The following is a 22,687-nucleotide window of genomic DNA, read 5'->3' on the forward strand; positions in this document are numbered from 1 at the left end:
ATCAGCTGTTAAAACCGTAACTTAATTGTGATGTCAGCGGAAGTGTCGGGAAATGTGAGGAAAGCGGTCCGTCGATAAACACAGACCGCCGACATTGCGTACCATAGACGTGTGTGGGTGTAAAATAAACATTAAATAACTCAACGCTTTTTCAAATCATGCCCCCGGGTAAGAATTTTAGGAGGAGGAAGGAGGAATCATCCGACGAGGAAGATGATGAGACAAAAGCCGTGGTCAGGTACGTTAGATATGTTTTTCACGTTAAGGCCAAATAGAGTAACCGAACATGTCCGTATAGAAAAGTGTTTATGTAAGTTAACGTTAAGTGTCAAATTCATTCAGAGGCCACATCCAGACGCCTGTTTATATGTGAGAATATATTTAAATATGTTAAATTCAAACATATGTTCTAAGGTCCAAACTGGATGAAGCCAAGGAGCTTCAAAGTTTACGAAAAAGGCAGCATGGAGTAAGGTTGGTCACATGTCTATTTAGAATGCTATTCATTTTTATCCGAATATAACAGTCTTAAACGTTTTGTACATGTCTTATTTTTACAGTGTGTAATTTCCAAGTTTTAATTAATGTGTATAATTAATAATTTTAATGTATACATTCTGCTACTCCAGCATTGCTACGTTACTTGTAGGAGAGAAGCTTCCTTTGGAGGCTGAGCTTGAGGTATGTTTTGTTTTTTTAAAGGAAATTACATTTTGTATTACAATGAAGGTCTTGCAGTGTTACAGTAAATGTATGATTTAAGGGGTTAAATATTGTCACTTCGTGTTTTGTGCATTAGGACGACCCATTTAAACTGAAGACTGGAGGTGTTGTTGACATGAAGAAAGTGAAAGACCGAAATCGAGACATGTAAGTAATATTATGGAGCCATGTTTGCTGTTTATTTTAAAGTTGATGTTTCTTTATTTTAAAGGTGAAATAATTAACATTTCCTCTCCACTATAGGACAGCAGATGAAAACGACCTAAATCTTGGTACCTCCTTTTCTGCCGAGACTAACAGACGAGATGAAGATGCAGACATGTAAGTGCATATGCGTCCGCGCAAACCATCTGTATTCTTCGTCTTTCCACAAGATGCTTGTTTTTTTTTTTATTTTGGTCAATTTTGCCTGCATTTAAATGTTTATATCCTCTCTTTCTTTGAATGCTTTTTTCATTCAGGATGAAGTACATTGAGACCGAATTAAAGAAAAAGAAAGGCATGGTGGAGGCGGAAGAGCAGAAGGTGAAGGTGAAGAATCCAGAGGACCTCCTGTACGAGCTTCCAGAAAACATCAATGTCAGTTCTGCCAAAAAGACAGAAGAGATGTTGTCCAATCAGATGCTGAGTGGAATTCCAGAGGTGGATCTGGGGATTGAGTAAGTAAAGACCAAAACTAATTCAAAGACATTTTCCTTTGCTCACATCTGAGATATTTCTTTATACTCCACCTAGCTGTGGATGTCAGCTTCAAAACCTTTTTTTCCCCTTTATCAGTGCAAAAATAAAGAACATAATCAGTACAGAAGAAGCCAAAGCAAAGCTGCTTGCTGAGCAGAGGAATAAAAAGAAGGACAGCGGGACCTCCTTCGTTCCCACTAACATTGCTGTGAATTACGTCCAGCATAATCGCTGTAAGTGCACAAGTATATCTGCACTACCAGCACTTTGTATTTTAAGGTCATGTGCTTAGTGCTCATGAATCAAAAAGTTTGTCTCCATAATTAGATATTTTCTTCCCTGAAGGACAAAGATTAAGTCATTTTCTAAAAAATGTTTTTCTTCAAGTCTATCATGAGGATGTAAACGCTCCCCAGAGACGACACAGAGAAGAACCCAAAGCCAGGCCACTACGAGTAGGCGACACTGAGAAGCCATTGCCTGAGAGTAAGATGATAATAATATCTTATTTTGCTAAAAATAACACATAGAACTGCATTTGTCGGATTTATGTGAATGTTTACACCTCTTCTCATTCTCCAGCTTCACCACCCAATTACCGCAAGAGGCCGAATAATGAGAAGGCCACGGATGACTACCACTATGAGAAATTCAAGAAGATGAACCGACGATACTAATCCTCCTCCTTCGCTACACAGTCACCTAGTTGAACACTTTTTTTCCTGTAAAATGAGATGTAAATATTTTTTACTGTATTTCAAAATGTGTTCATAGCTTGCATGTAGTCATAAACATTTTACAACAAAACTCCCCCTCAAAACATTGGTTATCTTTGCAAACTTTATAAAATAGAAGAACATTTTGTTTTCATCAGTGTACTGTGCATCATGTTAATGCATTGTAATGTGTGTTTCAGTCTGTTCAACAGAATTGATTTCACTTTATATTAATGAAACTCCTTTGTTTTATTAAAGGCTATTTTTATTTTACAAACTTTGCTAATGAAATAAAGTAATATTATAACCTCTATTAGAGTTGCAACATTTCCTTTCCTCTTAGTTTTTGCTTGGATGTCTTTTAACTACCCAAAATGGAAAGGTTGTCCTAAGGTAGCACAGCAATAAAAATATATACATGTAAATTAATTTTTAAAAAAGGAGAGAGAGAACAGTTCCTTCGCAGTCACATTTTGAAGAGCATTACAGTGCACATATACAATGACATTTAACAGTGTAATTTGTTATTTAAATAGAGGAGCTAGATTTACTCCAAATGTACAGTATGCAGCATGTTTACAGAGAAGTCTCCTTTTCTTTTAGCATCCTACACACTACTTGCTTATAGTTGTTAAATTACCTAATTTGTAGAACAGTAATTAAAGTATAGCACAGTTGTAGTTTTACTCAAAGAAACATTAAATTTAGCCAATAAACAAACAAACAAAGACAAACACTTCATTATTCCAAGGTAGCAAGTTACCCAACTACAATTTTGAAATACTATTCATAGAAATGTTCTCAGCATTAATTCAGTGTCATTTTTGCAGGACAAAATCGCATCATTAATTCAAGTAGTTGACTAGATTTGCAGTCTGCAGCTGGAGGTTTAAGATTGTGCTTATTATAATGGCAAATTGCTGAACTGTGTAATCTAACTGTTCCATGAAGTACTTCATGACTGCTCACTAGTGCTGCTGCCGTGGCTGTTTAGGTGACGCTGCATGGACTCCTGGGTCCCCAAGTTGTCTGAATCCTCTGGGTTGGCACACGAGGGGTCAGAGGTCGTCTCAGGGGACCCCCAACTGTCCTGCCGATGAAAGGCCTCACAAAGTGGCAACTCAACACCATCCCACTGTCCACAGCTAGAAATGTTATACACACACACACACACACACACGTTACACACAAACTAACATTTCTTCTGTCCACTTCTGCCTAAAAACACCCAATAATCCATTAGGAGTATGTATGAATAATGTTGAACATTCATTCACTCATTACAAAACAAACTCACACAACATATGAAGGAACTGGGAAAGAAAGCACAAGCAGGGAAAGGAAGTTGTGAAAAGCATTGCTACTGACTTGACTGGAACCGTGTGGTCACATGACATTACTCTTCTGTTTGCTGTCTTTCTGTACATTGAACAGATAAATGTAGAGTCTAATGAAAAATAAACTGCTCAACAGATGAAAAGCAAAAGGCTGTAAGCAGCAGAGAATTTAGATTATGCACTCAGCAGAGGCAGAAAATAAATTCCAAATCAGAGGTGAGCAAATAATAGATCAGACACTAAATGTGCTCTATTTTATCTCTGGTTTATTTATGAAATTTGAAACGACCAGTTGGTTTGTGAAAAAACTGACAAATATTCTGACACATTTTGAACAGGTACTAATGTGACCAACACTGTTTCTACTTAAAATGTCACCACAAAGAAACACAGTGTAGTGCAATTTCAAACACTCCATAAATGATAAATATTACATTTTAAACATGCCACATATGCCACTGAAAGCTAAATATTTTCCCAGTTTACACAAACTTTGATAGTTTAACAGAGAGAGAGAGAAAAAAAAAAATCACTGCATTTATGAATATATAAACTGATTTTTGATTTTCTTCCACTAAGCTAATTAATATGACTCTTTAAAGTAATTTTTACAATACACACAGCACCCTACATTCTTTTTTTTTTTTTTTTTACAAATTCTAAAGTGCTTTGAAATTTGAAGCTCATCATTGAGTATTGCCATCCAAAATTAATGTGCCAAGTCCAATACCAATTTTAGATTCACATGAACATTTTTCTTAAAAAATGTACAAATTTATCAAATTATTTCCAAAATGTCTCTTCTCATATAACTATTAATGTTTATAACGGTGTGCTTCAAAGACAGCTTGAATTGATTTAAAATCTTTGAATATCATACTAATCTCTGTAAATTTAACCCAAACAGCACCAACAAGAACACTAAATACACATCCTGATTGCAAGTAAATCTTCTAAAACACAATCATTTAAGGCACCTGGAGGGGAAATATTTACATGCACTTATATTTGTTTAACAGATGGGTTTTCTTGTGCAAAATCAGTTATACTGGAAGTGCTTGATAATGTCTTTGGTGAGACTACAACATGAATGGATAGATGGATTTTGCTATATGTTTGCTATATTAGAAAAAGATATATCTGGCTTGTTATAATTATGACAAGCGGAATAAAACTCAAGGGCCACACAGTATCTAAATTGTCTTATTATGTGACTGAACTGGGTCAAAGGAGAATGTACTCTTTCATTAGTTATTGTCTTACCAGCAAGAATGAACACTCTTATTAAGGCACAATGGTATGATATGACTGTGTATGGAGGACCAAAATGGGATGGTGTAATTCAAACAAATAGCAAACCAATATGGTTAGCACATGATATTTTAGTAAAATGAAAACCAGTTGGAGCCTATAATTTTAACTAAAAAGTTAAAAATACCTTTAGCTCCATAAATCACCCTGTGTTATGTTCTTATGATGCACATATGCATTTATGATGTTGGTAAGCAAGGGAAGGCAGAGGTGACTGCACACGTTTGGGATCACTGGTCTATTTGTACCTGGAGGAGTAATACTCTTCCTCGAGCTCATACAGGTCGATGGCAATCTCATCACGCAGGGAGATGAGCTTCTTGTCACACTCTTCCTGCAGTGTGCGCAGCTGCTGGTTGCGGAGACTGATGGCCTCGTTGACAGAGGGGAAGTCATTCAGGATGAGGAACTGCTTCAGGTCTGAGACGAGCTTCATGAGAGACTCTCCTGCACGTACCTAAGACACATTAAACATGGAAATGTCATCCAAGTCTAAAATGTCTAATCATTATCAGACTATCACTGTAGATCTTACAATGTTGGCAGCTCGCACGTGCATTTCATAGTGATCCTGCTCAGCTTGCGTCGCCCTGGAAACCTGAGTCTCATCTTCCACCTGATACAGGAGATGACCAAATTATCGTCCTTGTAACTAAATTATATTGATATGAATGTCACATAGTCATAGCAAAATGCACACCAACATACCTTTGCTGTTTTTATTATTTCGGTGAAATTGTCAAGAATTGACCTGATGTCATCTTTAAGTCTCTTGTTGTAGTTCTGCAGAAGAGTTTCTTTGCTTTGTGGGAGTACTCTCTGTGTGGCCATCACAGCGCTCTTCAGTCACACTTGACTCAGTGCTAAACGATCAGAAACAAGACTTTATTGTTAGAACTGCAATTAGTTTTCACACTAACAGCAACTAAATACATATAATAAACAACCATTGATACATTTCCATAACCTAACTGCAGCCACAGGCTTTTTTTTTTAGTTTTTTTTAGTAACCGCCTGTGAAAATGTCTATTTTAGATAACGCATAAAAGCGAAAACAAGAATAAAACACAAGTTAATGCGTTTTCTGACAACATTCGACATTTTGCTTTTCTCTCAGGCGCTAAAACTAAACTAAACAGCGCGTGTGGGTTTCTGTTACTATACACCACGCATGCATGAATAATTAATGAAGTAAAAACTTTGTTGTTACTATAAATTAAAAGCAAATTAATTCAATTCGCTACTCACAACAAGCTTTCTTTGAATATCTTCTTTAATGTTCTGTCGCGTACAGATGATGTCATTACCAAATGTCGCGGTAGTTATATTTCCCACAATCCTTTTCTTCTTCCTTTCCGTCTGAACCAACATGGTGAGTGTCTGATGGTTTTGACTTCCAAGCCTTCACTTTTTTAAAATCCTTAAGCATCCTGCTTTGTAATGCGTTCTAGGACTCATGAAATATCGGCTATGGAAAATAAAGCACCAACGCTTGCTCTCTGAATGAAAATTGCAAACATTTTAAGTGTTTAGATGAAGAATTGAGAGCACTTTTGTGAGCTGTGTAGAGTCCGCTTGCTGTCAGCGCTGACGCCTCGAGATGTGGCGCCGTTAGACCGTAAGCCGTTAAATGTTATTACCCGTCGTTTTAATACGAACTCCCTTGACTATATATTTTTAATATCATGTTTAATATTATGAAAAACTTAACCATAGGTTCCAACGCGAATGCTAACCTGTTAGCGGGCTTGTTTGTAGGCCAAAATGAATTGGATTGGCCCGCCGGTGTTTATTAAACGCATACGTGCTGCTGTATAATACACTATTGCACACCTGTTGGTCAGTTAAATAATTATAATTTACTGAAAATGCGATGTTGTTGAGTAAGCTTGTGTCTCTGAGATGCTAAATTGGTTAAGTTGCTCCAACGCATGTCACACCATAAGTAAGTGTATTTTGAGTAGTAGGTTTTTTGGCTTTTGCAATGATGTCTTGAATTTCTTCACCTGAACTTTTTTTGAAGACATTTTCTCAAAACTGAGCATTAGCCAAAAAAATTGTATTTCTGTTCAACTTTCTGCTTTTTTTGGATGAACTCATGAAGTGTTGTTGTGCATCTCTCCACAGCCTAAGGGAAAAAAGGCTAAGGGGAAGAAGGTGGCACCAGCCCCTTCAGTGGCCAAGAAGCATGAGGCCAAAAAAGTCGTGAATCCCCTGTTTGAGAAGAGGCCCAAGAACTTTGGCATTGGTAAGTAACAACCGGACCACAGATGAGATTGAGTCCTCAGTCATTTAAAATGTAACTGTCAAATAAGTGCAGATGATGTTACGAATATTTGCTATCTTAACAGCATTGCAGACAACCTTCCACCAAGATCTCTGATGCACATGTTATGTCTGGAAACCAACTTGCAGTTTGTTGACCCTAATGCACTTTAAAGTCATGCACTTTAATCTCCAGGTCAGGACATCCAGCCGAAAAGGGATCTGACCCGATTCGTGAAATGGCCACGTTACGTCCGGCTGCAGCGCCAGCGGGCCATTCTCTACAAGCGTCTGAAGGTTCCCCCTGCGATCAACCAGTTCACCCAGGCTCTGGACCGCCAGACCGGTGAGTTATTCACTCAGCTGGAGTCTCTTTTGACTTCCTGGTGCTGTTCATATAGCAGTGCTTGTAGAGGTCGACCGATAATGGATTTGATCAATATTGATAGTGAGTTTTAAATCAATAACATGAACAAAAACTTGCTTGATGTAATTTATAAAATTAACAAACATGACTGTGTATATCTCAGTGCTGATTAATTGTTGAAAATAATATATCGTTTGGCCTCCTAAATACTTTTTAGACTTTTGTGAATGTGCAGATGATGTGAAAATATTTGCTATCTGAATAGTCCATGCGGACAATTTCCACCAAGATCACTGATGCACTGTTGTATATTACTTCTGTTTAATTCAGCTTGGATTGTACTGTAAAATTAGTGATGGCTAAAGTTTCCATCAGAATGTTAACTTTGAGGTTCTGGCACTGGTGCTGGAATTATGGTTGTTGAAGAGCTAATTTGGGGTATGTTACACTTAACACTTTGAAATCTTTCTGAAGCTACCCAGCTGTTCAAGCTGGCCCACAAGTACAGGCCCGAGACCAAGCAGGAGAAGAAACAGAGACTGCTGGCTCGTGCTGAACAGAAGGCTGCTGGAAAGGGCGACGTACCCACCAAGAGGCCACCAGTCCTCCGCGCAGGTGGGTGTTTTTGTAGAGTGTCTTTTCCTTGAAGACACCCTTCCCAGAGTTACAAGTTGCATTCTCCATTGTTCTCAACCTTTTTGACTCTCAGGCCCATCCTTTGTCCAAGACCATATTTGATGACCCTCCTATTTTTCGTTTGATTTGGAAACTTGTTTAGACATGTGTTAACACTTGTTCCTTCTCAGGTGTGAACACTGTAACCACACTAGTGGAGAGTAAGAAGGCACAGCTGGTCGTTATTGCTCACGATGTGGATCCCATTGAGGTGAGTTTTTCTACAGGATATAGACATCTTGTCATAAATCTTGTTGTGGTTGTCTGCAATGATGTCTTGAATTTCTTCACCTGATTTCAAACTGAAGATCAAAAATACGAGCTTTTTAACCCTGAGCAACAACCACTTACAGGAGCATTTCTGTAACTGTTTTCAGAACCTTCTGCTTTGGTTTGTGTAGTCTTATCAGACCGCTGAATGTGGCGATGGATGTCTATACATAATTGATTTAATTTGTTCCATTTGTAGCTGGTGGTGTTCTTGCCTGCTCTGTGCCGCAAGATGGGTGTCCCATACTGCATCGTCAAGGGCAAGGCCAGACTGGGCAGACTAGTGCACAGAAAGACCTGCACCTCTGTTGCCTTCACACAGACCAACCCGTGAGTTAAACACACACTCCTGTTTCACTTTCCTGCGCTGCACATCCTGAGGCTATGATGTCTGAATTTCTTCAACTGAACAACCGTGTGGTTTCAAATGAGCTTTTTAACCCTGAGCAAAATGATTTGCAGTTTATGATTTCATGATTTGGGCGTTACAAACAAGACATTTGTGTTTAACATTGTTTTTGTTCACCCATCTTCAGCGAAGACAAAGCAGCTCTTGCTAAGTTGGTGGAGGCCATCAAGACCAACTACAATGACAGATATGAGGAGGTCAGTTTATTGGCCGTAGTGCTGATCAGTTCACAATTTGATGACCTTTTCAGTTAGCCTAACTTTTATACATTTTCCTAATTGATGTCTTAATGTAATTCTAATGTTTGTTTTTTCCCCATTTCAATTCTTTCTTCAGATCCGTCGTCACTGGGGAGGCAATGTCCTGGGTCCCAAGTCAACTGCTCGCATTGCTAAACTTGAGAAGGCAAAGGCCAAGGAGCTGGCTACTAAACTGGGTTGAGTTTCTGTCTTGTTTAATAAATAAAAATGATCCCACAAAATGGCTGGAGTTTGACTTGTTCATTTTTATTAATTTTTTTTTTTTTAGTATAAGCCAATACATGCAATTGGAAAATATATATTTTTTTAGATTTATTTTTTCACATTTACAGAATTGTTTGAGTGAAAACTGTTTTAAGAGAGACTGTCAGTAGTTAATGAAACCGTTGGGGTTCTAAAACATTTTGACTCAAAGCCCTTTCATTTTTCCAACACAATATTCAAAATCCCCTCCTTATGTGACACTGGATCACAAAACCAGTCATAAGCTTTCCATTGATGTATGGTTTGTTAGGATCGGACAATATTTGGCCGAGATGCAACTATTTGAAAATCTGGAATCTGAGAGTGCAAAAAAATCAAAATATTGAAAAAAAAAATCACCTTTAAAGTTGTCCAAATTAAGTTATTGGCTATGCATATTACTGATAAATTAAGTTTTGAGATTTACAGTAGGAAATTCACTAAATATCTTCATGGAACATGATCTTTACTTAATATCCTAATGATTTTTGGCATAAAATAAAAATGGATAATTTTGACCCATACAATGTATTTTTGGCTATTATTACAAATATACCCCAGCGATTTAAGCCTGGTTTTGTGGTCCAGGGTCACATATTGTTTTAGATATTTCTTATGGTATTTCAACATGTTTTAGAACTTTATCAAAACCGTTTTAACCTATTTATTTTGTTCTCCTTTAAAATGTGAGGTTCTGATCTGGCCTCCCGTGTGTTATTATTAAATATTTATTGAGGGCGGTAAAAATTATTTCAGTTTAATTTTGTTTTTGGTATTTTATTTTATTAACACTTCATTCTGTGGCCTCCTGATTGAGAACACTTGTTCTTGAGGCTAGATTTCCCTTCACAGCCTTAGTATCCAAGTAATACACATGCACAGACACTTTAATTATTGTTTTAGACAAATCCATGTTTTTATTAACAGTACTGAGTTAAGCATGAGATCTTGATTATTCTAAATATTCCATAAGGGCAAGGTGTTGAATACATCTCATAAAGCAATGCGCTTAATGAATTTTGCATACCACATGTAGGAAGTAGCTGCACATAATCCATACCTAAAAGAAAAGAACAAATAACAGTTCACCTCAAAGTCATCTTTAAGATTACAATCAAAACAGTTAATTTTTAATTTTTTTTTTTTTAAAGCAACCTTTTCTTTTTCAGTTCAATAGTAAATGCAATGCAATAGTAATGCATGATTTAAATTAAAACACTAATGTGTTGAGGCATGAAAATAGTTTAATTAAACAAACCATGTGATGACATATTGCATGTGTTCATTCCTCAAGGTCACTCTTGTCTGCCCTCCTATTGGCCCACCAGGTATTGTGCTGTCTGTATGAAATAAATAAATAAATAAAGATTTTAACAGATTTTTGCACTTTTCTGATCAAAACTTTTTATAGGTTTGAACACCATATAGTCACCAAACAGTATTAAGAGCAGTTCTAACCAAACACAGCATCAATGAAGATTTCCTCAGCACCAGTGACCTTTGCCATGGCCTCCAGGTCACGATAGTGCCACCTATTTGCTTCCACATTATTTTGAGGGACAAATTGTTTCCTCTGTTCAGTTAAACGCATCACACCAACAAGATCCACATCTTCAGTCACCTTTTAGAAAATATAAACACCTCTTTAAAATTTTGAAAGATTAAGAAATGAATAAAGTTAGTCTGTTGATAATGTTTATGCCTGGATTTGATTCAAAAGAGATTAAGAAAAATGGTATTACCTGTCCCTTCATTCTGGTTTCCGGTCTGATCTTATCTTTTGGTACATAACCTCTGTTCACCAAGATGGTGATCCTAAAAATTTGATCCAGAAAGCCATTTCAGAGTGCAAAGCAAGTGTATGGAATTAAGTGTGTGGAATTCAAATTGTGTGTGTTTGTACCCCAGATCAGTACAGTAGAATGGTGTAATGACATTAGCTCCACTCTCCCCGCTGGAGGAAATCCTGCCTGCCTCCCGGGCCTCTCTCTCAGGGTCCACAGGGGAGCGGGGCAGGACATACAGCTCTTTAGAGTGGTCGAAGTGTCCACGCACCTTTACTCGCCTGAACTCCAGCTGCTTAATTTCCATAGGACTGTCACACACAGATTACATCACCATTTCATCAAAATGTGTAATCTTATAAACAATAGAGATTATGGCACGTGGATTTAGAAAGAGACTCACTCTACAGGCAGTGGGATAGGCTCTGAAGTCGTCAGGCTCTGAAGTTCACGGATCAGCTCCAACTTCCACTTTCTGCGTTTCACCTATAAAATCAAATGGAAGGCTTTTCACAAACAGCTAATTGCTGTTTTAGTTATGGTTTTTATCAGATAAACACCAAGCTCATGCCTGTACCTGCCATGTTCCAAGACAAAAGGTTGTGGCAGGTATCAACAAGAGAAGCCACTTCAGGAAGGAATCTTCTCCTTTTTCGGTTCCCGCAACAGTGGAACTTGACCGTTGGCCATACCTGGCTAGGTTACCTATAGAAAAAACATTTTAAAACTTTAAAAAGTCACATCAGGCTGAGCAAGCTGCTCAAGCATAATGTCTGAAAGAAAGATAGCTATATTTCAGTCACTAGTCTATTAGAAACTCACTCTAACTGTTAACCTATTTTATTTTATACTACAATTAAAAAGTTAGGGTCAGCATTTTATTATTATTATTATTAAAGAAATTAATAATTTTTAAAATTAAAATTTTAATAAAATTAATAATTTTATTCCACACGGATGCAGTGGTAACAATCTAATATTGATGTTATGTTGATGATAATAACAAGAAATGTTTCTTGAGCACCAAAATCAGCATATTAGAATGATTTCTGAACGATTGTGACACTGAAAATTGGAGAAATGGCTGATAAATATATCTTATATATATATATATATATATATATATATTAATAATATTCATTAAATAAGAGATTACCGACCTCAAGCTTTTGATTGGTAGTGTAGTCAGTTTAGTCAATAATCAAGAATACAGTAATGAGCAAGCTAAAGAGAATTACACCGGAGTACTGGAGCATCCTGACGTCTGAATAGACCCTGTCGTGTCACAAATAGGGTCCTCTTTGGTGAGATGAGAGTCTGAGAAAAGAACAAATAAAATACACTTTAGCTGTCAAGAGTGAGTGTGAAAACAAACATTTTGATAAAAAAATAAACTTTATTTTAACGACAAACTGAAAATGAAAATGAACTTACATAGCCTCGGATTATTTTAGATGCGTTATTAGAGAACATCAGCATTAATCTGAAACTACTCATGTTGGCTGAAATTATTATAATCTAAACAGCAACTGTCAGGTCGACTACATAATATGCCTTGTGCTTTCGGGGGAATGTTTTCAATGTAACCATTTCCGGGGATTCTGAACCATCCTGCGCATGCGCAAGATCATACACGCGTGGGGCATGTTTCTGAATTTGTATTTGGTGAAGTTATAAGGGCTATTGTAGGTAGTGTACATTTCAAGGATTTTATCCGAATGAGTTTGTAATTTCTAAGGAGGTAACGTTACAAAAATTCCTTTAAACCCTTCTCAGCTGATGAAACACATCACAGCAGTTTCGACTGACGTTTTTGATTGAGCGAGGTAAATATTCCGAACAAGTCAAACGATTAATGACTTGTTTATTAAATGTATTAATTGACATATTTGTTATTGTTGTCATAAAATACTGCATAGGTTTCACATCACTCTGACTTTGCTAAAATCGTTATATTTTGTTTTGAGATGTTTAGTGATGACATGTTACACATCTGCATCAAATGTCTGTATTTATTAATTTAATGTTAGTTTATTTATAATAGGAAGCATGGCCAGCCTTGCTGCGAAGTATGATTACCTAGAGAAGCTGACCCGTAAAGTATGCGTGTCTCACAACAAGGAGCCAAAGAAAAGACTCTATGGTAAAGTTCTGGATTGTTAATTCATTATTAATTCATTAGTAAATACTGAACAGACACCTGCAGCAGTTATGCCATTTTCATTGCTGGTTTATTTATTCATTCAAAGTTTGTATTTTCAAAGTCAGTAGTTAAAAAAACTTAATTATTATTAATTCCCCTTTTAGTTCCATTCCAAGGCAGTGGGGTAAATGATGGTGCTGCTCCAACGAAGAAAAGGAACAAACAAAAGCCAACAACAGGAGATTACATGAGTGTGAACAAAATTAGACCATTCCCAAAGACCGCTCAGCCTGCAGCACTTCCACCTCAGAGAAAAACTGTCCAGAGTGGGATTTCAGAGACACAAAAGAAGCCTGAGGGTAAAAAGTAGTTTGTAAAGAGAGTAGTAGTTCATGAAGTGTGCTTTATTCTTGTTGAATAAAATACTATTGCATTTTTACTGATTCATTCCTATTAGGTAGAACATCACAAGAATTTGATGCTGTAGACATTCTTCGTCAGAGACTTCACCAGAAGATTGAGGAATCTCGAGGACAGGTACATGCTCAAGTTGAACTAAAATATTGAAATTGGCTAAAATGTTATCTAGGTAGAAGGATTGTTAAATATTTGAATGTTAATATGCTGAATCACTAGACTTCAAGGGATAGTTCACCCAAAAACAAAACTTCTATCATCACTTATGAACTTCTGCGGAACACAAAAGAAGATAATTTGAAGAATGTGGTTAACCGAAGAGTTTCTGGTTCCTATTGACTTCCAAATTATTTTTTTCATACTATGGAAGTCAGTGGGTACCAATGTTGTTTGGCCTCATTCTTTAGAATATCGTGTGTGTGTGTGTGTGTGTGTGTGTGTGTGTGTGTGTGTGTGTGTGTGTGTGTGTGTGTGTGTGTGTGTGTGTGTGTGTGTGTGTGTGTGTGTGTGTGTGTGTGTGTGTGTGTGTGTGTGTGTGTGTGTGTGTGTGTGTGTGTGTGTGTTCAACAGAATAACAAAACTCATGCATGTTGAGGGTGAGTAAATGAAAACAGAATTTTCTTTTTTGGATGAACTATCCCTTTAAAAATGCCATGTTTAATTGGATGGGTCAGAGAAATTAATTGCTCATAAATGCTAAATTATTTCTGTTTTGCTATAAAAACAAGATAAAGTAAAAATATTATATGAAAAAAGTGAAATTTATTAAGAATGTTTAAGCTAAGCCTTTGTCTGTTTTTTTCCAGGGCCCTCCTAAAGATCCCTCCTCTGAGGAGATAAAGAAGAAACGCGAGAGACGAAAACAAGAAAGGGAGCGTCGGAAGAGGAAAAGAAAAGAGTTTCGAATGAAAAAGCTAGCAGATGCTGCAGCTTTGCAGGCAGCGGAAGAGGACAAAGAGACAGCAAATCACCAACCACAAGCCACTTCTACATCAAGTGCTCCTACCAAAAAGGAGCAGAGCTTCATAGTCTTCAACAAGATGGAGGTCGGAGAAGACTATGTGGACAAAGGGACAAAGCTGATGGAGAAAAAAAAGAAAAGGAAAGTGAAAGGAACACTGACTCCGCTCACTGGTAAGAACTACAAACAGCTTTTAACACGCATTGAGGCGAGGAAAGCTCACCTGGAGCAGCTTAGAGAGAAGGATGAAGGGAAAGCAAAAAAAGAGGAAGAGAAGATGAGGTGGACCAATGTTCTCTACAAAGCTGAAGGCATGAAAATCAAAGACAACGAGGAACTCTTGTGTGCATCATTGAAGAACAAGGAGAAAAGGAAGGCTCAGAAAATAAAGAAGTGGACACAGAGGAGCCAGCAAGTCGTGGAGAAGATGCAAAAGAGGCAAGACAAGCGGAGAAGGAATATTAAGAAACGCAAGGATTCCAAGATGGAGAAACGCAAACAGAGGGCAAGGAAAAAGGGTTGTGTACTGCCTGAGGATCTCAAGAAGGCCAGCTTATAGGCAGTAAGGATGAAAAAAGTCAGATTTGGTAAAATGCAGAAAGGATAATGCTCTTGGGGACTTCACCTTATGTTTAGGACTGAAAGAGACTGAAAAAAGAATTTCCACAAAATTTCATTGGGATGAATTGTTGTCACTTTTAAAATGTCAACTTTATAAAGATCATATTTTTTGTCCATATTTTGTGTTTTTATTCTGTCAAGCCAAGGTTGGACATTTATCTACATTCGCGCATTTTGCAGACACTTTTATCCAAAGTGACTTACAATAGGCCTTTATCACACTTCCGCGTTCGAAAAGCGGAAGTTTCAAATAGCAGCCTAAAAAAACTTCCGCTCCAGCCTCTATCTCTGGCTGTGCCCATAGCACGGGATTGTTGCGATTTATGTAAAATTCCGCACAGATACGTCCTTGAAACTCACCAGACTCAGATTACAATCATTAATTGAGTATTGTGAGACCAAGGAAGATGGTTTCATGATATTCTGATGTATATTTCGTGACTTAAAGGGGAGCGTGAGAGCCGTACTGTATGTGTATGCGCAATACTCCAGAGTCTGACCACCTTATTTTATTACAGAACTGCAAGAAAACATTACAAACAGTATATCACATTAAAGAGCATTTCAATTAGCCAAAGCTTAAAATATTAATTACGGCTAAAGACTGTTTTAGATTATTAAATTAAAGGTTATGGGAAAACTTATTGTATTAAACAATGCTGACATTTTTCATGCTTACGATGCAATCCTCAATAATTACACCAAATTAAAGTTGTTCAAATAAATGAATATTTCCAGCCCATAGACGATTATTAAAAAATAACTAGATCCTGCGTGATTGAGTGCAATGAGTGAACAGAATTATAATGTATACTGTACAAAAACGGGAGGTTAATCATTGTAAATATAATGCAAGAATAAACAAAGTAATATTAAAAATAAATGTAAATCAGTCCGATTAGTCATCTGTGAGTAATTTGAGCAGCTTGTGCTATTCATTAATCTCGCGCTGACAATCGCGTCGATCAGATGATGTTAAACATTAAAATGAAGGATGGCATATGGTAGAGCTTCAGTATAAAAGCTATAAAAGAATAGTCACTGCAAATTACAAGATATACTGTCAATTAGCGCTAGCAGTCACTGGCCCTGCCCATAGCGGAAGTACTCGTACAAAAATAAAGTGTGCTGCCCGGTGCTGCCTGGAGAAGGAGCTCTGCTCGCGTTTTCATTGGCTCAGACTGAGGAAGACGCTTGAGCGGTCAATGTGTGACGTCTTGAACAGCTGGTGGGAAAAGTAAACGAACAAGGTTCGGTGCAAAACAGAAGGTTTTGGGTATTCGTTTTTTAGATTACAGTATGAAATCGACATTTAGCACAGTATTTTATGCTCTGTTTGTCTCTTGAATCTCTAAATCCCAAGGACAAGACTGCTCCCATGTCACTGAATTATCGACTACCAGACATTTAAAGGTTTACAGTTCAAATGCTAGAGGTTTGCCGTGATTCTAATCTCTTACTATGTGTGTTACTGATTTACGGCTTTAGCAGAAATCCTGCAGTAAGGTGTTTTGAAACACTGGAATGTGGAGAAGAGCGGCGGTAAATGGACCTTGGCTATCAATCAGATTAGTAAACGCAGGTTTTTATGACAAGGTATGAGATCTTTCACACTCGATCGCTACACTTGTATGCGTGATCAAGCTGTTAGTCAATTGCAATTGTTTTCTCTTATTGCATGGTTTTCTTCTTCATTACGCAGGGCAATATGTCTCGTAAATTGCACGCGAGAAGAATTGAAGGAATTGACAAGAATATATGGTAATTAAGTTTCATGGCCTATAAATCAAGTGAAAGTATAAATGGGTAGACTGTACTCTTTGGTTTAATTATGTATTATTTTATAAAGGTATTTTTCCCAATGTTCGGCATGTTGCTTTATCCTAGTTTTATCGATATTTTTATTATTATTTTGCAACCAATGTAATCTACCTAGCGGATGTATTTAGCTATGAATGTCTTTATCTAGTTTAAGTTCTCGCTCATCTTTGTGTTTTTGGTGGGTTTGTATTGCTTTAACTACTAAGGGTTTATATATATGGGTCATTCTACAGAAACGTCCACTTTTGGTATGGCAAAATGTCTTAAAATTTTATTTTTTTTACATTTAAACTTAGACCACATTATTAGATTACCTTTTGACGTTATGAATACATATAAATGACAGCTTAATTTTTTTTTTTTTTTGCAATTATTTCAAGACCACATGTATCATTTTTTGTCACTGGTGTTACCTTTTTTAGCAATATTAAAAGTTTTCATGAAATATTATTTCTAAAAAAAAAAAATCAGCACATGTAGTTACAGAAAAATAATGAAAATGCAAGAAATTAGGAGATTATGTTTTATTTATTTAATGTGACAGACAAAAACAGTACAGTAACTCAGTAACACAGCACAGTAACACCAGTGACATACATTAGACCTGATATACTGATCGTCACTGGTGTTACCCATAAGGAAAGTATCAAGCCACATGTTGTCAGTCATGGTATACTCACTAAATTAAGTAGTTTAATCCATTTGTATTATAGTTTTTTTTACATTTCCCTAACAATAAATAGGTCACACCAGTGACATCAACTAAAAGCTTCATATGAAATCATGAGATAAATGAGAATATTTATCATAACTGAAAAGAAACAGTGGACTAAACATGGGCCTGTTTTCATAGATGTTTATAAAATAGGAAGGAGGAAGTCGAGTGATGTCATCAGTGTGATTTTTATTCCAAAATAAAAGACTTTTGTTAAGCGGTAACACCAGTGACACAACTCCAGGGGACCACTGTTTTCACTATATATTATATAATATTTTTTTGGTATTTTGTTTTATTATGCCATTTATATCATATATTTGATAGTTATGAATAGACTTTTGTATTTTAAATGGTAGAAAATCCTGTTTTTGACCTCAAAATAAAGCACTTTCCTGCTGTACATGGCTGTGGGGACGAGCGGTTTTGTGGTACTTGGAATTCTATATAATTAATAAAAAAAAATAATAATGCCACATTGATGGCTCAGGAAGATGTAATTGTTCAAATAACATATTGTTTCATTTTAAAATATAAAAAAATTGTAACCCTAATGTGTATTTAAATTGTAATATTTCTTTAAAGTCTAGGGACAGAAAAGTGGACGTTTCTGTAGAATGACCCATATATATATATATACTCATACTCCACATGAATAATACAATTAATATATGTCCTCCATTTTTAAAATCGGAAATCAGTTTTGATCGCAAGATGGCGCCAATTAGCAATTCTAGTATTTCAGTGAGCTGTGTAGTTTATTATTCTCACAAGTAAATGAACTAAAATTTTTGCTCATTTTAATGTTTAAAACTGCATGTTATTCCTTTTGTGTGTGTCATTTGTAGGGTGGAATTCACTCAGCTGGCTGCTGACTATAAGGCTGTGAACCTGGGTCAGGGGTTCCCAGATTTCTCCCCTCCTAGTTTCATTCAGGAGGCTTTCTGCAAAGCCCTGAGTGGAGGTTTCTCTATGCACCAGTACACGCGTGCTTTCGTAAGAAATCAGAAATACAAGTCCTTTGCTCGCTTTCAATTTGCAGTTTGTTAAATGATCAACTACCATTGCGTAATGTAATAAGTATATAAGTAAAGCTTTGCTAAACAGTCTTACAACATGCGGTCATACAGGGCCACCCAAATCTTGTGAAGATCCTGGCCAAGTTCTTCAGTAGGATTGTTGGCCGGGAAATAGACCCAATGGAGGATATCTTGGTTTCTGTAGGAGCATATCAAGCACTTTTCTGTACCTTCCAGGCTCTCGTTGATGAGGGTGATGAGGTAACAATATTTATATTCAGAAAATTATATTGTTAGTAGAGAATAAAAAAAGTCAATCACTGTTTGTTCAATATAAGGTATCAGAATGCCCCTTTTCCCCTTTCTTGCGCAGGTGATTATTGTGGAGCCATTCTTTGACTGTTATCAGCCAATGGTAATGATGGCGGGAGGAACAGCTATATATGTGCCCCTTAAACCAGTATGTTCATATATCACGTGACAAGATCTGTTTGCTTTATCTGAGATTAAAATGTTTATTTTGAATAATATTAGCTGTGTATTAACAGAAAGAAGGCTGTGGTCCTGTTCTATCCAGTGCTGACTGGGTGTTGTCCCCTGAAGAGTTGGCGAGTAAATTTAGTCCTCGTACCAAAGCCATTGTCATTAACACTCCTAATAACCCTCTTGGCAAGGTGAGTCGGTCACCTACAAATGGAGGACAGTTTTACCCATTCTTATACTGTTTTCCAAAATATTCTTATATGAGTGAAAATCAAATCAAAATAATGAAATTTAATTGTTTTAAAAAGAAATCTGTTGTAACATCATAAATGTCTTTACTGTCACTTTTGATCAATTTAATGCATCGTTGCTGAATAAAAGTATTCATTTCTTTAAAAAAAAAAAAAAATCTTACTGACCCCAAATCTTTGAATGGAAATGTAATTAATATAAAAATGTAAATTAAAACTGAGTTGAAATGACTTTTTTTACCACAGAGACAAATTCAGCCTAACCCTAACTGGTTTCTTGCAGGTCTACCAGCGGAAGGAACTTCAGATGATTGCTGACTTATGCATTAAACATGACGTCATTTGCATCAGCGACGAGGTGTACGAGTGGCTCACATATGATGGAACAAAACATGTGAAAATCGGTAAGAGCAGAACTGTGCAAGTAATGCAATTAATCACAGTTTTGTGGACTTTTAAAGTAACATACCTTTTTTATTTTAAAGCCAGTCTGCCAGGTATGTGGGAACGCACTGTCACCATTGGGAGTGCAGGCAAGACTTTCAGTGCCACTGGATGGAAGGTGAGCTGGTCGAATTCAACAGGATTTGTTTCTTGCAATGTTATGTCCCTCTGTTTGTCTTAATGTCTTTGACTGGCTGGAAGTGTCGTGGTTCAGTATGCATACACAGCCTGCAGGTCATTAAATTACTCTATTATTTTAATGTAGGTGGGCTGGGCAATGGGATCAGGACATATCCTGAAGCACTTAAAAACTGTCCATCAGAATTCAGTGTATCACTGTGCCACAGCTGCCCAGGTAAAACAATGCTCTTTTTATAGGCGGAAAGTGTGTAATTTGTTTTCAGTGAGCTGACATTGTCTAATGTTGTTTTTAAGGAGGCCGTAGCAGTAGGTTTTCAGAGGGAATATGATGTATTTGGCACAGACGAAAGCTATTTCTGCCAGTTACCCATACATCTTCATGAAAAGCGTCTGAGGCTGGCAGATTGTTTGAAGACGGTTGGCCTAAAACCTATACTACCCCAGGGAGGATACTTCATGATCGCAGATATCTCAAATCTTAGTAAGTAACAGAGAAAAAAAGGTAGAACAAAGTATTAAAGCAGGAACTTGGATTAATTTAGGGATTATACAAATATAATTTTTATATCTGAGAATTCCATAGATGAGGTGCTTTTATGTTTTTGTCCTCTCTTGAGCTCTCGTTTATGGTAATAAAAACATAATTTATTGTTCCCACACTTTTTTTTCCCCAGGTTTATTGTACAAAGATATTTAAAAATCATTTTATAGGGTTTGCACTTACGAAGAGCCATTTCTAGCTTGTAAAACAATGTAGCAATGACTGGAAAGTAAAAATATGTATCCGTTATAGAATTATAAATGAAAGCTATTATAGAATATTTCTATAATTTTAGGATTTTATTCATTTCAAAATCCCCTGATATTACCAGGTTTTCCATGAGTTGGGGAATCCTCATAATATGAGAAACCAAAGTATAAAAAGGCTATACTGTGTGATAGCAATTATAATTGTTTTGACGTGATTATTTCAAAATAAAGTTTGTTTTTAAATGTTTTTCTACAAGATGTTGACCTCACTGATCCTAGTACTAAAGATGATCCCTATGACTACAGATTTGTGAAATGGCTCATAAAAGAGAAGGTAAACCAAAACATTACAACAGAACAGAACAACAGTATTTACAGATGGGTTATAAAATCTTCTCATATTGTGACATCTGTGAGCAAAATATGTTATTAAAGTTCTACACTTCTGAATAGGGACTGGCCACTATTCCTGTGTCTGCGTTCTACAGCCCGGAACACAGAGACGAATTCCAGAAATACATCCGATTCTGCTTCGTTAAGGTATTTTTAACACAAATGCAGAACATAAAATTTCAAACATTCTAAAAATAAAGTTCTTTATAATTATTTAGGATATTAATGTTGTTAGGTTTTTTAAAATAACATTAAGTATGTTTCATTATCTTTTTAGAAATTGCTGTATTGTGAATTTTATGCTTTAGAGACTCTTAAGTTTAGTTATCATCATTAAAAGTCCTTTTACTTTAAATTACTTTTAATAAACACTAATAAGCCAACTGTTACTTAATCAACATGGAAACTTTGACCTGAAAGCTCTGAATTATTATTATTATTATTCTTTTAATATGGATTGCTTTATAGTTCAAGTGATTTGAATTGTGATCTGTTCACCTTGTTAAAATGTTGTATATTATTTAATTCATTTTTTTGTCAACATTAATAGGAAGACTCAACCCTGCAAGCAGCAGAGGACATACTGAGGCAGTGGAGTGACAGCAAATGAAAATGAAAAATTCTGACAGCACAGACTGAAAAACCTGAAAAGCAAGAGATCTTACAGCAGAACAAATCTCAAATGAGACTGGTTTGTAGCAGTTTAGGATATGAATAGTTCTGTTTGTTATTAGGCTTGAGATTGACTAGATGAACAGATGGTGCTAATTGCATCACAAAACAGAGGTATTAAAATCTTGCATGGCATGTGTGGTTAAAAAAGGAAATGGGAATCATTGTTCCCATGATAGCAATCAATATAATATAATGAGTATAAATTTTATGCTAAAAACACGAGTGGGTACAATCTTTTCAGCCGGTTAAGCGTTATTGTTCTTTGATTTGTCATGTTCTCTCACTTTATTTTTTGGCATTGTATTGCCACATATTTCCTTCCTCTCTGGATTATACCTTGAATTGCATCACTCCCTGTTACTACTGGATCCACTAATAGATTTAATTTCATGTTCAAACTGTTTAATTTGTACAGTATAGGTGTCATGTTGAGCCACTTCCATCAAAAAAATACTGCAAACTACCTCTTACATCTGCATGTAAATCTAAAGGAGCTTTCTTTGTGGGTGTTTTAAACACTCACCAGTTACGCAAGTTTTTCTTCTTTTCTTTTTTTTGACATTTCTGCAGGAGAAAGCAATAAAGTGTCATTGTCACACACTGGTCTGTTTAAAATAATGGACACATAATTAATTGCAGTACAAATAGTAATAAAACAAATCTGAACATACTCTTCTGTGATAAATGTACATTTTTATAGCACACTCATTTCTAGCATATAAAATTAAAGCATATGCCTTTATTATTACAGTAGATCATTGGGTAAATGAAAATGCAATATCCCCATCAATATTGCCAAATCCACTTCAGCT

General features: G+C 36.3%; 6 protein-coding genes and 5 non-coding genes across 18 annotated transcripts; 9 read left to right on the forward strand and 2 right to left on the reverse strand.

Annotated features, from left to right (window-relative positions):
- The first annotated feature begins 24 nt into the window (after positions 1-24).
- c05h9orf78 (chromosome 05 C9orf78 homolog) lies at positions 25-2,433 on the forward strand. Its single transcript, XM_058774570.1, has 9 exons — positions 25-238; positions 415-474; positions 630-681; positions 800-870; positions 967-1,044; positions 1,185-1,382; positions 1,501-1,637; positions 1,792-1,890; positions 1,987-2,433. The coding sequence occupies exons 1-9, from the start codon at positions 159-161 to the stop codon at positions 2,079-2,081; spliced, it is 870 nt and encodes a 289-aa protein (XP_058630553.1). The 5' UTR covers positions 25-158; the 3' UTR covers positions 2,082-2,433.
- A 44-nt stretch (positions 2,434-2,477) lies between these two features.
- Positions 2,478-6,153, reverse strand: med22 (mediator complex subunit 22). 2 transcript variants are annotated; one of them, XM_058774574.1, is made up of 5 exons: positions 6,017-6,153; positions 5,477-5,631; positions 5,304-5,384; positions 5,017-5,225; positions 2,478-3,265 (listed from the first exon to the last, which is right to left on the reverse strand). In XM_058774574.1, the coding sequence occupies exons 2-5, from the start codon at positions 5,597-5,599 to the stop codon at positions 3,076-3,078; spliced, it is 603 nt and encodes a 200-aa protein (XP_058630557.1). In that variant the 5' UTR covers positions 5,600-5,631; positions 6,017-6,153; the 3' UTR covers positions 2,478-3,075. The 2 variants fall into 2 exon arrangements, with proteins under 2 accessions (XP_058630557.1, XP_058630558.1); XM_058774575.1 differs by lacking the exon at positions 2,478-3,265 and having other exon boundaries at positions 3,702-5,225.
- Positions 6,117-9,237, forward strand: rpl7a (ribosomal protein L7a). Its single transcript, XM_058774573.1, has 8 exons — positions 6,117-6,140; positions 6,896-7,016; positions 7,230-7,379; positions 7,875-8,015; positions 8,207-8,286; positions 8,545-8,675; positions 8,882-8,951; positions 9,091-9,237. The coding sequence occupies exons 1-8, from the start codon at positions 6,138-6,140 to the stop codon at positions 9,193-9,195; spliced, it is 801 nt and encodes a 266-aa protein (XP_058630556.1). The 5' UTR covers positions 6,117-6,137; the 3' UTR covers positions 9,196-9,237.
- LOC131541776 (small nucleolar RNA SNORD36) lies at positions 6,748-6,814 on the forward strand. The gene has a single exon (XR_009271586.1). It is a non-coding gene; the product is annotated as a small nucleolar RNA SNORD36 (small nucleolar RNA).
- LOC131541777 (small nucleolar RNA SNORD24) lies at positions 7,084-7,155 on the forward strand. The gene has a single exon (XR_009271587.1). It is a non-coding gene; the product is annotated as a small nucleolar RNA SNORD24 (small nucleolar RNA).
- LOC131541778 (small nucleolar RNA SNORD24) lies at positions 7,631-7,701 on the forward strand. The gene has a single exon (XR_009271588.1). It is a non-coding gene; the product is annotated as a small nucleolar RNA SNORD24 (small nucleolar RNA).
- Positions 8,340-8,416, forward strand: LOC131541774 (small nucleolar RNA SNORD36). The gene has a single exon (XR_009271584.1). It is a non-coding gene; the product is annotated as a small nucleolar RNA SNORD36 (small nucleolar RNA).
- LOC131541775 (small nucleolar RNA SNORD36) lies at positions 8,725-8,796 on the forward strand. The gene has a single exon (XR_009271585.1). It is a non-coding gene; the product is annotated as a small nucleolar RNA SNORD36 (small nucleolar RNA).
- Positions 9,238-10,143: 906 nt separating the features above from the next.
- Positions 10,144-12,616, reverse strand: LOC131540108 (surfeit locus protein 1). Of its 2 annotated transcripts, XM_058774568.1 has the most exons (9): positions 12,476-12,616; positions 12,280-12,358; positions 11,619-11,746; positions 11,445-11,527; positions 11,161-11,352; positions 11,000-11,072; positions 10,716-10,878; positions 10,516-10,597; positions 10,144-10,317 (listed from the first exon to the last, which is right to left on the reverse strand). In XM_058774568.1, exons 1-9 carry the CDS (start codon positions 12,536-12,538, stop codon positions 10,251-10,253), a joined length of 930 nt encoding a protein of 309 aa, XP_058630551.1. In that variant the 5' UTR covers positions 12,539-12,616; the 3' UTR covers positions 10,144-10,250. The 2 variants fall into 2 exon arrangements, with proteins under 2 accessions (XP_058630551.1, XP_058630552.1); XM_058774569.1 differs by lacking the exon at positions 12,476-12,616 and having other exon boundaries at positions 12,202-12,302.
- A 30-nt stretch (positions 12,617-12,646) lies between these two features.
- On the forward strand, positions 12,647-15,301 carry surf6 (surfeit 6). Of its 2 annotated transcripts, none has more exons than XM_058774567.1 (5): positions 12,647-12,867; positions 13,072-13,184; positions 13,349-13,543; positions 13,642-13,721; positions 14,408-15,301. In XM_058774567.1, exons 2-5 carry the CDS (start codon positions 13,091-13,093, stop codon positions 15,119-15,121), a joined length of 1,083 nt encoding a protein of 360 aa, XP_058630550.1. In that variant the 5' UTR covers positions 12,647-12,867; positions 13,072-13,090; the 3' UTR covers positions 15,122-15,301. The 2 variants fall into 2 exon arrangements, with proteins under 2 accessions (XP_058630550.1, XP_058630549.1); XM_058774566.1 differs by having other exon boundaries at positions 12,648-12,867; positions 13,086-13,184.
- Positions 15,302-16,293: 992 nt separating this feature from the next.
- On the forward strand, positions 16,294-22,545 carry kyat1 (kynurenine aminotransferase 1). 5 transcript variants are annotated; one of them, XM_058776738.1, is made up of 14 exons: positions 16,294-16,433; positions 16,675-16,779; positions 16,886-16,944; positions 18,568-18,715; positions 18,850-18,999; positions 19,112-19,198; positions 19,287-19,412; positions 19,756-19,876; positions 19,958-20,034; positions 20,182-20,271; positions 20,352-20,538; positions 21,065-21,141; positions 21,261-21,347; positions 21,751-22,545. In XM_058776738.1, the coding sequence occupies exons 2-14, from the start codon at positions 16,708-16,710 to the stop codon at positions 21,808-21,810; spliced, it is 1,341 nt and encodes a 446-aa protein (XP_058632721.1). In that variant the 5' UTR covers positions 16,294-16,433; positions 16,675-16,707; the 3' UTR covers positions 21,811-22,545. The 5 variants fall into 5 exon arrangements, with proteins under 5 accessions (XP_058632721.1, XP_058632722.1, XP_058632725.1 ...); XM_058776739.1 differs by having other exon boundaries at positions 16,314-16,433; positions 16,672-16,779; XM_058776742.1 differs by having other exon boundaries at positions 16,360-16,452.
- The last annotated feature ends 142 nt before the right edge of the window (positions 22,546-22,687 follow it).

The sequence above is a fragment of the Onychostoma macrolepis genome, chromosome 05 (assembly GCF_012432095.1).
Source record: "Onychostoma macrolepis isolate SWU-2019 chromosome 05, ASM1243209v1, whole genome shotgun sequence".
In the NCBI taxonomy this organism is placed as follows: domain Eukaryota; kingdom Metazoa; phylum Chordata; class Actinopteri; order Cypriniformes; family Cyprinidae; genus Onychostoma; species Onychostoma macrolepis.